Source organism: Semicossyphus pulcher, unplaced genomic scaffold, assembly GCF_022749685.1.
Source record: "Semicossyphus pulcher isolate SPU_LCO1_2020_fin unplaced genomic scaffold, fSemPul1.0.p SCAF_20, whole genome shotgun sequence".
Taxonomy (NCBI): Eukaryota; Metazoa; Chordata; class Actinopteri; order Labriformes; family Labridae; genus Semicossyphus; species Semicossyphus pulcher.
The window spans coordinates 7094426-7108787 of record NW_027211694.1 but is presented as its reverse complement, the minus strand read 5'-3'; the positions used below and the strand labels follow the sequence as shown (position 1 = coordinate 7108787).

General features: G+C 41.9%; 1 protein-coding gene across 4 annotated transcripts in view; it reads right to left on the bottom strand.

Annotated features, from left to right (window-relative positions):
- Positions 1-14362, bottom strand: part of anks1b (ankyrin repeat and sterile alpha motif domain containing 1B) — a 244029-nt gene that overhangs the window by 84629 nt on the left and 145038 nt on the right. For all 4 annotated transcript variants that reach the window (XM_069671528.1, XM_069671525.1, XM_069671527.1 and 1 more), the window contains exon 13: positions 2312-2498. In XM_069671528.1, the coding sequence (XP_069527629.1) occupies positions 2312-2498 (187 nt within the window). The remainder of the gene's footprint in view (positions 1-2311; positions 2499-14362) is intronic.

Sequence of the window (14362 nt, the reverse complement as noted above, 5' to 3'; positions counted from 1 at the left end):
AAAATATCCGGTGGAGTTTTCCCTTGAAAGAGCTTGTTTGCTTCCTGATTTCCAGTTAAACAGACTCGAGACTAATTTACAAGTTAGGAATAGATTTCACCTCAAAAAACCCTGAAATGTTTGTTTCACACAGCAAAGCCTGGAAAACAACTCGGGTTTTACTTTGGGTTTAACTTTTGTGTATTTGATAGACTCAAAGTGTTTAACAATAGCAAACAGTGCTGACCTTTAAGGGACTTTAGAGCAAGAAAGTCCAACATGTTACTTAATATATAGCATTATCTAATCATTTTTATCCTCATATTCAAGTATAAACTAATCCTCTATAGAGACACTTAAGACAATTACCGTAAAATCTGGAATATAAGTCGCAGTCTGTTTTGGGGGGTATCCCAGAGGGAAAAAGGTTTTCTACAGCTATTGATAAAAACATTTATACAAGTTATTCCAACACTATTTCAATTTACGTTAATTTAAAACACATTCAAAACACGCAAACTACAGCCTACAATCTGTTTTCAACATGTCGAGTTTGCTATCCTGCTAGCTACCTTAGCTGCAGCTATCGTAGCTGCAGCTAGCGGTAGCTTGCGGCCTACGGTAACATTGATTGCTGTGAGGGTGGCGGCTGCAGTGGCGATCATGACAGTGCATGTCCGTTACGAAGCATTAGCGTTGCTAAAAATAGTGAGGTAAACACAAAACAGCACTGCGACATATTGTAAATAGGAGACGTTGTGTGACATCACCACCTAACAACCGACAACTTTAGCTACATTATAGCGCCATCGTCTGGGTAAAATACTGTAACACAATAACATACCTCTCTCTGCATTTTATACTGGTATATTGGTCGTTCCGGTATATAGGACGCAGCCCACTTCTTAGATGAAAAAATTGTATTAAAAGTGTCTTATACATCACATTTTACGGTACATCTTTCCACGCTAACTAGCCCAAAGAGCTGACTACCACTTGATGAGTGGTAGCGAGAATCTCTGCTCTCAGTAGCTACAGTAGCTCTGCTCTATAAAAACCCTGCTATGTTGTTTTCTGGCTTTTCCTCAACGCTGAATTTCTCTTCATGGTTTGATGCTCTTCAGCCTGGCAAACAGGCAGCTCTGTCATTAATAAGTCATGCCGTGTGGCGATAGATTTGTCTAACCCACCTGACTTTATTTAAAGGTCAAACCCTGTGCAGAATTTCTCTATTTGCTTGATTCAACCTTTGATTTTTCAACAGGTGGGGCTCACGTTGCACTGTAGGCTCAGATCGAAAGAATTTATGCTAAAGTGACAAAACTAATGCCATGTAGTATATTTTGCTACATTTCTAAATCATATTTCTGCTTCCCCTTAGAGAGAAATCTTTCATCTCTCCACTCCCTCCACCGTCCACCTGAGTCCAGCAGTTCTCTCTAACATTTGTTGACGGCCTCTGAGGTGTTTGGCTCGCGGCTCTGGTTTCATGTGTGACAGGAGGAGAAATATGATTTCTATTCTCTGGGTCCCAGGGCGGGAGGATTAAAGTTTCATTTGGTTTCCAGGCTGAGAGAGTTTAAACAACACCTGCACTCAGGCAACAAAGGCCGAATGAGAGAAGAGGCTTCAACAGCAGGAATGAAAAATATGAGCGCCGTTATAATAGCCAACTTAATAGTAAAGAAAAGAATGCAATATATAGACTTTCAGAGTAAATGAGTGCTTTATGCATTATTGATGCTATAACTGAAAAGGGCTGACCAAACACAACAACTCCCTGAGCCACAAACTGGATTATAAACACCAAGTATTCAACTAATGTCACACTGCATGGAGAGAAACAGCTTCACAATACAACTACGATATTCAAAAGACCTACAATATATAGCATGTATCTTCATAAACCAATCCCTGACAGGTAGAGATGCTAGAGCCGAAATGTGTCAATTAAAAGAGAAATAATCTGCAACTATTTTGAGGAACTTTAAGTTATTTATCAAGCTCAAACAATTCAGTTTTTAGCGTTTTAAATGCGAATAAATTCTGCTTTTCCACACAAATTATATCTATTTAGATTTTGAACCCCAGAACAAATAAAATAAGCAAGTCAATCATGTAAATTTGGGCAGCAGACAAAGTCAAGAAACCTGAAAGCAAAAGTGATTTTTCCCTTGAGGTGATATTTGTGTTTCTGCTCATCCTCCTCCACAGGGAGGTCAAAGGTCAGCGTAGAGTGTATTTCAGAAGTGCCGATACTCACTCTCACTTCTGCCTGACAGACCGCCTTTGCCACTAATTGCTCTCCTCCTGCCTGTTTGTGTAGTCTCACCTGTGAGCTGACAGTCGTCGTTGGAGCCGGCAGAGTCCTCCTGATTGGGGCTGAGCGGCGGGCTGGCGGGGGGGCTGGTGCTGAAGCTGGCGTATCCCAGCGACGAGCTCACCTCGCTGGGCTCACAGCTGTGGTTGACCGGCCTCTGGACGTCCAGGGACGAGGACAGGGAGGTGCGCTGCTTTGGCTGAATTCAGAGAGAGACAGAACGATTAGAAATATTACACTTTTATTTTCTAAAAATAAAAAAGGCTTTTTCAGTACTTTTTGCAGTTGTTCTGCATCTTTTATTGTTTGCCTCCTGAAGCGGGGTACACACTACAAGATAAATCGCCCCTTTTGACAATCGTAAGCAAAATCCCGATTTTTTGAAGGTTCTAAAGATGATCTCTCCAGATGTTCCTGTGGTGTGAGGGATGTAAAGAGTGATTTTACTTCCCCCGATCTGCTCGGAAGGCCGTCATGGCCAGTCTGATTTCAAATCATAAATATTAAACATGTTCAATATTTACGATCCGTTATCCTGTCTTGTGGGGGGAACCCTGATGACCGCCTAGCACGCAGTCTGTGGATTGTAACGTGGAACTTAACAATAGCCAATGGGGAAGCAAGCTGACTGAAGCAGGAAGCACAACAACCGCAGCCATGGCGACAAAACCATCATCCGCAGTTTGTTCTTTTTTTTCTCCTGAATTTTCGCCAAATCTTCCTGCCCGTCGTCCGCCATGTTTGTTTACTCTAAAGTCTCGTTGGACTGCGAGAGTTTTGCGAGATTTCCAGTTGTGAGAGTCAGGACTCTGGTTGTTGGTGATTGGAGTCTGTTAGCATGTGATATTTTAGCGTAATCGTTGCTCTCCACATACTATAGCAGCAAAACTGTTCAATCTATGATTATATATCTTCATGTGTTCGCTCTCTCACATTTTCAACATCTGTTAAGATTTGAATAATCTTTAAGTGTGGGCCAGGCATAAACCCAACATCCCTTCACATATGATTTCTGTTGAAGACTACAGGGAATGCTTGTGTGCACCTCTGGATATGACTCACAAATTCAAACTCATGTGCATGATATAATACTGTAGATGTATGTAGATGACTTATGTAATGCAAAATCCTAATGCAGGTAAGAAAGAGCGAGATGCACAGACGATAAAGAAAGACATGATCAGAGAGCGAGAGAAATATTAACTGCTCACAGGGAGTGAGAGAGTGAGACAGTGAGAGAAAACAAGCGAGGTGGACGACTGAAACTGTAGACGGCATCTGGTAAACACATCTTACATAATGAGACATTTGCAGCTCCCAACAACCTGCTGCTTTACTTCACAAACAGCTCAGGCAGTCAAAACCCTGCTGGTGTGTGTGTGTGTCTCTGCGTGTGTGTGAGAACAAGTCAGAGGATTCAGGCAGAGTGAATCAATACAGTGAAGCATAAAGGCAAAATAACATCCTGAAATATTAAGAGACATGACAGGACAACCTTCATGCGACCTTCACAGACTGTTTGTGACTCAAGACACAAAAAGTAAACCTTGAGGGAGAAGCAGAGGGGGCACAGGATATGAAAGGGAAATGAAAGCAGAGGAGGGAAAGAGGGATGTTTTTCATGCGTGCCGCACGCTAATGCGGCTTTGAAGAGTCTTCACATCGACGGAATTGAGCTGAGACGATGAACACAAGCAAAACAAGAGCAGGGGGACAAGTTGAACAAGAGAAGGGCAGGAAAAGTAAAGAGAATTGGACGGATAGAAACGTTTTCGCTTTGTGGAGAGATAAAAAAACCTGGAAGATTTGAAAAGGAAGGAACAAAGAGCAGCAGGAAGACATGATGGTTAGAGGTGAGAATATTAAGCAGGAGGTGAAGGCTGGAAGCTATGAGGAAGGGGAAGAATAAAGGAAGCAGGAACAGTAAGGTAGAAAAATGAGTAACAGAAAGACATGACACTCTGTATGCTAGTAAGGAGGGTTTTACTTCAGGGAGGTACAAACAGAAGACGCATATTAAAGGAAAGAGGAAGAAGAGGAGGAAAAGGAGGAATACAGGGATGAATGTATGATGCAAGCTACGAGCAATAAGTCCATTTAGTGTTGGTTCTGTACACAACCCGAAACATAAAATTAAATGTGAAAACAGAACGCTGTGGAGGAAACTTTTACCACTCAAAAGAGAAAGGTGTCAAAGGAAATATGCTTATTCACTCTCTTGGTAAGAGTTAGATAAGAAGATTGCCGCCACTCTCAAGTCTGTACGATAAATATGAAGCTACAACTAGCAGCTGGCTAATTTAGCTTAGCATTAAGAGTTTGGTTTTAGTTGAGATTAAACAAACAAGATGTAACACGTTGATACGTGAGCTTTAAAGGTGCTGGTAGGTGGATTTTATTACCTTTAGACAGAGCCAGTAAAGCTTTTTTCTGCTTATAGTCTAAATGCTCAGCTAAGCTAATTAAATGCTAGCTGTAGCCTTATATGTAGCATACTGACAGAGATTGGTGTTGTCATCGAGCTCTTGCCAAGATAGAAATTACAGGCATTTTCCAAAATATTTTCTTTGGTGCAGAAAGCTAAAACTATCGCAATTGTACATGACTGAAGGTCAGCAGCTAGCTAACTTAGCTTAGCATTAAGGGCTTGGTTTTAGTTGAGATGAAACAAACACAATGTATTGTGTTAATAAGTGAGCTTAAGGGCTGTTAGTAGGTAGATTCTGTACCTTAAGACGAGCCAGAAAAGCTGCGTCCCCATTTCCAGTCTTAATGCTAAGCTAAGGTTATCAGATGCTAGCTGTAGCTTCACAGTTAGTATTCACAAGGAGATTGGTATTCATCTTCCCATCTAAAACTTTTGCTTCGGTGCAAAACTGCTAAAACTAAAGCTATTGTACGCGACTGAAGGTCACTATGTTGTACTGTGTGAATGAGGGGATGAACAAAGGTCACATCAAGGCATCTGGTATCAGTCAATCCATGCATGGAGACTTCAAACACAAGATGCACAGAGCCTACAGTTGTTTCAACAGACCAGAATGCGGCACAGACACAGCAGTGCGATTTTCTTTGCCAGTGGAGACTTGGTCAGTGGGGAATAGCACCAGAGCTGCAGTATCCTGCAGACTCCAGGGATGTTTAAAGGACCAATGCATCAACAGAGCAAGATCACGACAGCCTGGAAAGGCAACCGGGAATACGACAATGATGTATGAGCCGAACAGGGAAGGGCAGGGACGTAACACTTTGAGCTTTATGTACAAAACTTGATTTATACATTTGACCTCTTTCTAATCAAAAGCAACTATTACCTACTGGGAAAACATACTAAAATGAAAACACCTTGCATGTGCCAGCATCAAAACAGAACCTGCTGTGTTCACTTTGCCGCAGGCTTAAACACAGAAATAGAGAGACCCAAAATAAATGAGATGAAACAGAAATCAGCCCAGAATAGTGGATCTGCAGTACCCTGGTGTGTGTGTGTGTGTGTGTTTCCTTTAGTAAGCTAATGTTAATGAGTTTATTGACAGCTTGAACTTCTCCCTTTCAGACATTAAGCATCTCTTTATTCCCGCACTTGTCTCTTTTTGTCTCTGTGTATTTGTCTTCTGCTTCTTTCAAACGTCTTCTCTCTGGACCCGTGCTTCTTAAGAGCTCACACACACACTGACACATGCAACAAAACATACACACATACTGTAGCTCCGGCTTGAGGCTTAGCGTTAACAATGCAAACGGGCAGCGGGCTAATGAACATGTCATGGCCGATTGGAACGGGATTAATGAGCACAGACACACAATCAAACACGCACACACATGCAGGCAGGCAGGTCCTCCATGCCTGACTGAACTACAGCAAAAGACATTTTCTCCGCCTGGAACAGCATCCCTGGGGGAAAACATGCCATTTAACACTTCACTAATGTGTGTGTGTGCGCTAATAAATGGCACGCCTATTAGCTCAAAGATGTAATTCCTCACCTAAGACGCAGTGGGATGTTCTTCGCAGTTTGCATGCATCGACAAGTGCTCATTTCTGTCTTAAAGTGAGGAATATTGTGCTGAATTATAAGCAACAGGATAATCAGTTAACATAAAATTATCATGATTAAAGGGGAACAAGGGTGTCCTATTAAGATGAATGAATCTTGAGCAAACTGTGGGAGTAATGCTACACTAGAATTACCACTTTGCGGTTATATGTCTTGGGGTCTAAATCAATTAGAATGGGAGTGATATGAATCATTATGCCGTCACAGTGAAGTTGACCTTTCATCTTTTGGTTATAAAATGTCATCACTTCATCATTTTAAACCTATTAGAAATGTGTGTGAAATGTTGTCATAATTAGCGTATGAATTCTTGAGTTATGGCCACAAACATGTATTGTGAGGTCAAAGGGACCTTGACCTTTGACCCCCAAAATCTACTCAGTTCATCCTTGAGTCTAAGTAAACGTTTGTGCCAAATTATAAAAAATTCCTTTGAGGCATTCCTGAGATATCGTATTCACAAGAATGGGATGGACGTGAGATCACAGTGACCTTGACCTTTGACCTTTGACGACCAAGATCTAATCAGATCATTCTTGAGTCCAAGAGGACGTTTGTGCCAACTTTTATCATAATAAGTGTAGGAATTGTGGAGTTATATCCAGAAACGTGTCTTGTGAGGTCACAGTGACCTTGACCTTTGACCTTTTACCACCAAACACTAATAAGTTCATCTTTGACTCCAAGTGAACAGTTGTGCAAAATGTAAAGAAATTCCCTCAAGGCATTCCTAAGAAATCACGTTATCAAGAATAGAATGGACATGAAGTCACAGTGACCTTGACCTTTGACCTTTTACCACCAAACACTAATCAGTTCATCCTTGACTCCAAGTGAACAGTTGTGCAAAATGTAAAGGAATTCCCTCAAGGCATTCCCGTAGAAATCACGTTCACGAGAATAGAATGGACATGAGGTCACAGTGACCTTGACCTTTGACCTTTGACCACCAAAATCTTATCAGTTCAACCTTGGGTCCAAGTGGACAATTGTGCCAAATTTGAAGAAATTCCCTCAAGGCGTTTCTGAAAACATAATGCCACAGCTGTTGCCGGTGCGGAGGCATAAAAACAATGTTGCTTTTTCCATTAAACCTCTTCACTCATGTATAAATCAAACATGCACCGGGGACAGACAGGCTATTATCATAATGGTTTTAATTGATATTCTCAGTGGCTAGAACAATTTATCTTCTGTTATCAGCAGCTCAGAGTAACTAATGCTACACATGGAGCTATATTTTGTAGCAAGTGTTTTTATTCGTGGAAATTCTCCCCACCTTTCCTCCGTGTTTTCTTCCAGTGGCCTCACACGTTCACAGAAAGATGTAAACACACAAACCCAGGAGGCAAAGTGCTCGGACGGGCAGAGCAGACAGCAGGAGAATAGAAAATAAAAGTAGTAAACATCCTTTCCCGCCGCATTCATAACAAACTTTTAACCGCATTTCGCAAAACTATTTCTTCACCATTCAGCTCCTCTGCTCTCATTTCTTCCATCTTTTTCTTGCGATGATCAAACTTCAGCTCGCTCAGGTGAACCTCTCAGGTGCTGACACACTTAAAGCCCATTTCAGTGACATTAACATATATAGTACCCCCTCTAAAGGCTCGAAGACGTGTGTGTGTCCGTTCCTTTCCAGACACACATGCACTGACCACTGTACAAACTCTGCAGTTACTTGTTGCTCCCTTAAAAGTAAAACTGTTGTAACTTAAAGAAATTAAGTTTGGAAATATAAAAGTAAGTAAGTAAATATGATATTCTTAAGTCTCCTTGCTGCTCATGATAAATGTGGTACTTGAAGCAGCCATGGTAACATATTAAGTTAGCTTTATTTTCCCAGCACAGCCTGAGTTCTTAATAAAACATGGTCATGTTTTTCCCAGGGAGTAATGTGATTTTTGTCTCTATCAATTAATTACATCTCCACCTGGCTGTTATTCATGTGTCATAACTGTTGGAATGTTGAATCAGTATTTAAAGGGCCAGTTTGCCAATTTTCAACTTCATTCCGATCATGCTATTATGGGGAGCTAATGCCATTTTGGTAGGAAAAAATAGGCAATTTGGCTCTGTGCCTTTGGAAGACGCTATCTGCTTCTCCAATGGGCCGTGGAAAACCTCAGGCCAGGGAGCTCGCTAAACTAAACTTCCTCAATCCAGGACGCCCGCATCCAATGTTGTGTCATGTTCAAAATCGTCAGGTTTGAAATGTAGACTGCAGACATGAAGATTTTTTAGGCGAACCGTTTCGTTTCGGATTCCGTCCCGCTCTGAGCCATTGCCTGCAGCAGTCAATGTCCTTGACTGGAAAACGGTAGTATTTCACTCCAGCGTCTCTCGCTGGGCCGTTCCTTTCAGAGAGGGGGCGCAATGCATGCTGGGTGTTGTAGGAATGTAGAACGGGCGAAACCACGAGCTGCTTGTACGACTTTCTCCACAGCTATGGCGCCAATTTCAAATATTATAGCTTCTATCGATTACAGAGAACACCAGCTTTGACTGTCAGTGGCTCCTTTAAAGATTTTTAAGATAAGAGTGTTCACTATTTCCTAAGACAAACAATGTTAGGTTGTCACTGGTCTCTGCAATTTTGGAACTGATGCACAAATCTACCTGTAAGTCAAAAATTTAAAACCATTTCAGGTTTTCTAGTTTGCAAACAGCCTGTTTTTAAACTCAAATTCTTTCTCCTGTAATTGTGTTTCCTCCTATTATCTGTTTTCACTTTGTTGTTGCGCAATTATGGAAGCCATTCACCTTCTGTCTGTTATCTGTTGTGAAGTAATAAAGCAGCTTTTTGCCAAATCTAGAGGCACACTATCTAAAATGTAGTGCAGAGGCCAGTCAGAGCTCGCAATCCTCTTAACTCACAACTAATGAGGTGAATGAACTGAGTGCTTTATTGAAATCAGCACAATGCTACATACAAATCCTTTTAATGCAGACTGAATTAGCTCAGATGTGCAGCTCCCGCTGGGGAACTGTTAGCATTAGCTTAAGTCCGTTCAATTAGCGGTGTATGACCCACACCTCTCCTCTGGGGCTGCAGGCATTCTGCTGGCTGAACACACACACATACACACACACAAACATAAAGGTCTCCTAGTTGTGACAGTCACTCTAATACCTCGAGGTGGCGTGCAGAAGGCCTCCAGCTATGACGAGAGGAATGAGCTGACCACGCTAGGTGAAAGTAAATTGATCTTTTTTTCCGTCGCCTCGTGGTTCTTCTCTCTCTATTTTCTCTCCTCTAAGGAGCCAGCCGCCGTGCCTGTGATTGTTTATTGATTGTGTGTGCACATGTCTATTTGTACATGTGTGGTCTGGCTTGATAAAGCGCCGGCACAAACAGTCGAGTCGTAAACATTGCATCGTACAGTTCTGTAATATCGTGTCGTGAAATTACGCACAGATCCGAGCAAATTTGCAGGAAGATTAACTGGCTGAAGCTACACTGTCAGAGGGCTCAACACATGGCTGCGTGTGTGTATCCAGCACAAACATGGGCTCAGCGGCTGACTGATTGATGAGTGTGAACATATTAATGAGCTCTGAATGCCAAAGTGATTAGTGATCTGTGCGTGTGCGCATGTGTTACTAACAAATGTGAAGATTTTCTGGTGGAAAAAAAGTGTCTGAAAGCTCTGCAAGTAAACTGCTAATCAATTCATTAGAATACAATAATAATGGTAATAATAATTCCTGGTACAACTTTCATAATGAAAGGATTAGCTGTGTTTCTTTTTTAGGATAAAGAACAAAAAATATCTCACATTTGAGAAGCTTAAAACAGAGTGTTTGGCATTTGTGCTTCATACATGCCTTAAAGGAAAAACAGATAAGATAGAACTTAAAGCTCCTGTGAGGAACTTTCGGGTTGTGTTGATTTTAGCGCCCCCTGTGGACAAAGCCGCACCTCTTCTCTCTTCTCTGATTTCGTCCTGTACATGCTTAAGTGGTGAGTGGAGTGGTTAAGTGGAGGGTTTTGATCGACGGTTTGTTTCAGCATTACGCCTGAATCCCACAGGATCCGTGTCGCGCCGCGGGGAGCGCTGGCCCAAGCAGCTGGGTTTGTGAGATCACAAGATTGCGGGAGAACTCGAATTGCGAGATCACGCGATAACATCAATATTTAGACAGAGCAACACATAAATGACAGTTCAGTTTGATTATCTGCCCTTTTTGAGATCATTCCGTGATTTTTGTGCTTCTACAATGGCTGAGTACACTACTTAATTAAAAGTGTTCTTTTTTCAAGATTTCAGTGTGTTGTTGTTTAAAAAAACGGAGAAAACGGGAGTCTGTACCGGTCTGTACATGGTGTTTTATTTTGAAATGACCGGACGCTCTATGCTGTATTTGTGTCTGACTTCCTGTTTGGAACAATCTGCTCTATTCAGCTTGATGCGTGCTTGATGCGGCCTCCGTCAAAAATAGACTCGGCGTGTATCGTTAGCGGAGCAGAGCGGAGAGACGGACGGAGGCGCGTGCTGTGGAATCACGAGAATTGACTTGAATGGGCTCGATCAACTCTGGAGGTCGCGGCGCACACGGAACGTGCCGGTAATGGATCCTGTGGGATTTGAGGGTTACTTTTGGGATTGGTGGTGTTATCGATTCTATTGCATCAATCTATTTTTTTCTTAAATTTTTTTTAGCTTTTGCATTTATTTAAAGGACAGCTGAAGAGAGACAGGAAATGTTGGGAGGAGAGACACGCACCAAACGATCGGCAGACCGGGAGTCGAGCCTACGATCAGAGCATCAAGGACTGTGGCCTCTCCACCAACTGAGCTAAACCAGCGCCCCTTGCATAAATATTAAATAGGTCATTTAATATTAATATAAACTACAATTTTTCAAAGTAAGACCAAATTTCCCATCATCTCAGATGTTTCCTTAAACCGAAGCATTTGATTTGTCCCACTGGTTTTTATGAAGATGAAATGCTGGAGTTTTTACTTAATCCAAACACTCCTCTTGAACTTAACCTGTTCCTGCTTTTGACCCTTAACCATCCAATGAGATCTGGCCTATCAGTGGAGTGTTAAAGTACATCTCATGGCTGGCACTCATTTGTGTGAATGTCCTGTTTGTTTACTATAATTACGCTGTCAGCCCAAAATGACATTGACGTTAAAATTACACGTATCTCCTTTAAGTTGACAAGATCTGTGACGGTCATAACAAACCACCTCTAATCAAGAAACACTCAAAACAATGCCCCTTTTATTTTTAACTGAGGTGAGTCTGATTGAGGTGCCTTGCTCAAGAGCAAACTGGCTGCAGTAATTTTGTCAGTCTAGAAGAGAAGTCAAGCAGATCCTCCAGAGAGGCCTTTTTCTTTACACTCTTACACGCTCTACTTTGTGACAGCTCCGTTATACTCTCTACATTTACCATCAAGTGCTTTGTGCGCGTGTGTCTACATCCTCTTTATCTCTGGGTGCAGAAACATCTACTATCTCCAGGGCTCCATAAAGCATCACAAACCAGTTACACTGCCGTGTCTGACTGTGTGTGCGTGGTTAGGAAACCTACACACTCCATCAGACCCTCATTGGTATGCATGCATTCATACTGTATGTAATCATGTGTTCATGTGGGACAATAGGTTGGAATGTGTGCCGTGCATATAGTATGCACTGCACACATTCACAGGCCACACAGGGCATTTACATTCATGTGTGCATGCAAGTGTGTCGCAGGGTAGGTCTACTTATTCTTGAAATCTAGGGGTGGGTGATAGGGCCTAAACATTATATCATGGCAGCAGCATTTATTGATGCTAACAAAATAAAGTGCTTTTGACGAATGTCCCTTCTTTTCCAATGAACCAGGGGGGTCTGGGGGAAGATTTTGGCTGTAAAAGCTTCTGGCACATTTTCAAAGCAGAATTAGGCCTTAATACATTTTAGCACACTCTGTGCCCACCCAGTCAGTGTTCACGTTTGGATTAATAAATGGTAAATGGTAAATGGACTGTACTTATATAGCGCTTTTCTAGTCTTTGCGACCACTCAAAGCTGCTTTTACACTACATATCACATTCACCCATTCACACACTGATGGCAGAGGCTGCTACGTAAAGTGCCCAACTGTCAATCAGATATCACATTCATACCCGTTGGCTATGCCACCGGGAGCAATTTGGGGTTCAGTGTCTTGCCCAAGGACACTTCGACATGTAGCCTGACGGAGCTGGGGATCGAACCTCCGACCTTCCGATTGAAAGACGACCGACTCTACCACTGGGCCACAGCCAAATTAATACATGACAACATAGAAAAAAGTGTACACTGCTGTAGCCTGCTACTACAAGCTGTGATGTGCTTAGACTCTCTTCTTACTTATGAATAAGAGGTTTTAAATCTGCCACTGTAACAAGCGTCCCTGTATGTTTATTTTTAAATCAGTAAATAGCAAAGCTGCACACTTTATTACTCGATATAAATAAAGAAGAAAAGCGAAATTTAGGCTATATAAAGATGATTCATTGATGTGTTCATTCATTAAGCCCATAAACGTCTGCGTGGTGTACTGGGTAAACTTTTTAATGCTTACTGCGCAGGCGTCACGTCGCTGCCACCAGTGTTTTCCGAAGCAGCACGTAATGACGATTACATTCAAATGCAACTGTTCTTCTTGTCTTCAATTCTTTTGCTAATCTCTAATCAAACACTGAATTCTGCTCTCCTCCAAGTGTGCTCTCTGCTCTCAGCTGAGCGGCCCCGCCTCTTCACACTCACACACTCCAAGCGTGCAGGGGCGGGGCTTACCCAGACAGACAGGCATCTCTCATGCTCGTCAACTTATAGCTGTAATGTCTTGCAAATTTCCGTCTTTGATATCGCGATATGACACTTTCTTATCATGTAAAAAAATTATACCGTTATAATCTGAATGATATGATATGGCACAGCCCTACTGAAATCTACCTTAGTGCAACAAAACACTTTTTATTCTACTGTTGAAATAAGGTTTGCTTCATATTTTAGCGCAACGGTGCAATTCATTTTCACTCACAAAACGAAGCATCCATTTTTCTCAAAGAAAAACATTGAAAATATTTTTAAAAATCAATTAAACCTTCAAAGACACTTCAAACCATTTAGAGACAAACAAAAAGGACATACTTATTTCCAGCTTTACTCTTCAGCTGCAGGAAACAGAGCCAACACTTAAGAAACACGTTGAAAATCTGCTTCATAATGCAGACGACTGAATGCTTTCTAATGTTTTGAAGAGTCTGAGGATTTTGAAAAACACCTTCAAGTGTCGTTAAGTGAGGTTTATGTGGGTTTCAAAACAGCGGGGATTCATCTTTTAGAAAACAGATGCTTAAGTTTGGGACTCTAATGTAATGCTAATACATGAGCGACACAAAGCAGAGCTTTGACAATGCAATGGCCTTATTGAAATGAATGACGCAGCTGCTTTTTTGAGACAGTGCTAATGTTTATGTGAAAAGAGACCTAATCCTCAAACAGCATTTGAAAGAGAGTCGACTATCTGCGGGTACGTTGTCTACACTTTAAGGTCTGAAATGTAAAGCGGTCTCTATTGTATCACAGACGAGTTATGCTGTCAGAATTTACTGCAAAGACGCAAAAACATACAGCAAAGTAGGACACTGACACTTGAGTGCGTCTCCCTCTTTCTCTCTGTGCACATCCCATCTGCGTACAAGCGCGATCAAAAGCTGCTGGAGATCTGACATGTCCAGGCGACAGCTCGGACAAGAAGCGAGTGACGAGGAAATAAAAGAAACCCGGGCATGAAGCGCGCGGACTTTAGTCAATATGCGTGTGATCTCGCTTTTAAATCATCATGTGATATTATCAGCGACAGCTTGGTGAAAACACTGCAGCAGCATTAGCGCCACACGAGCTGAATAATTTCCTTTAAACCCGGATTTAAGGAGATAAATTACTCAGAGAACACATTTTTTATTTAAAGCAGCAGCTTTGAGGAGCCGTGTCACAGAGGGAGGGGGGTT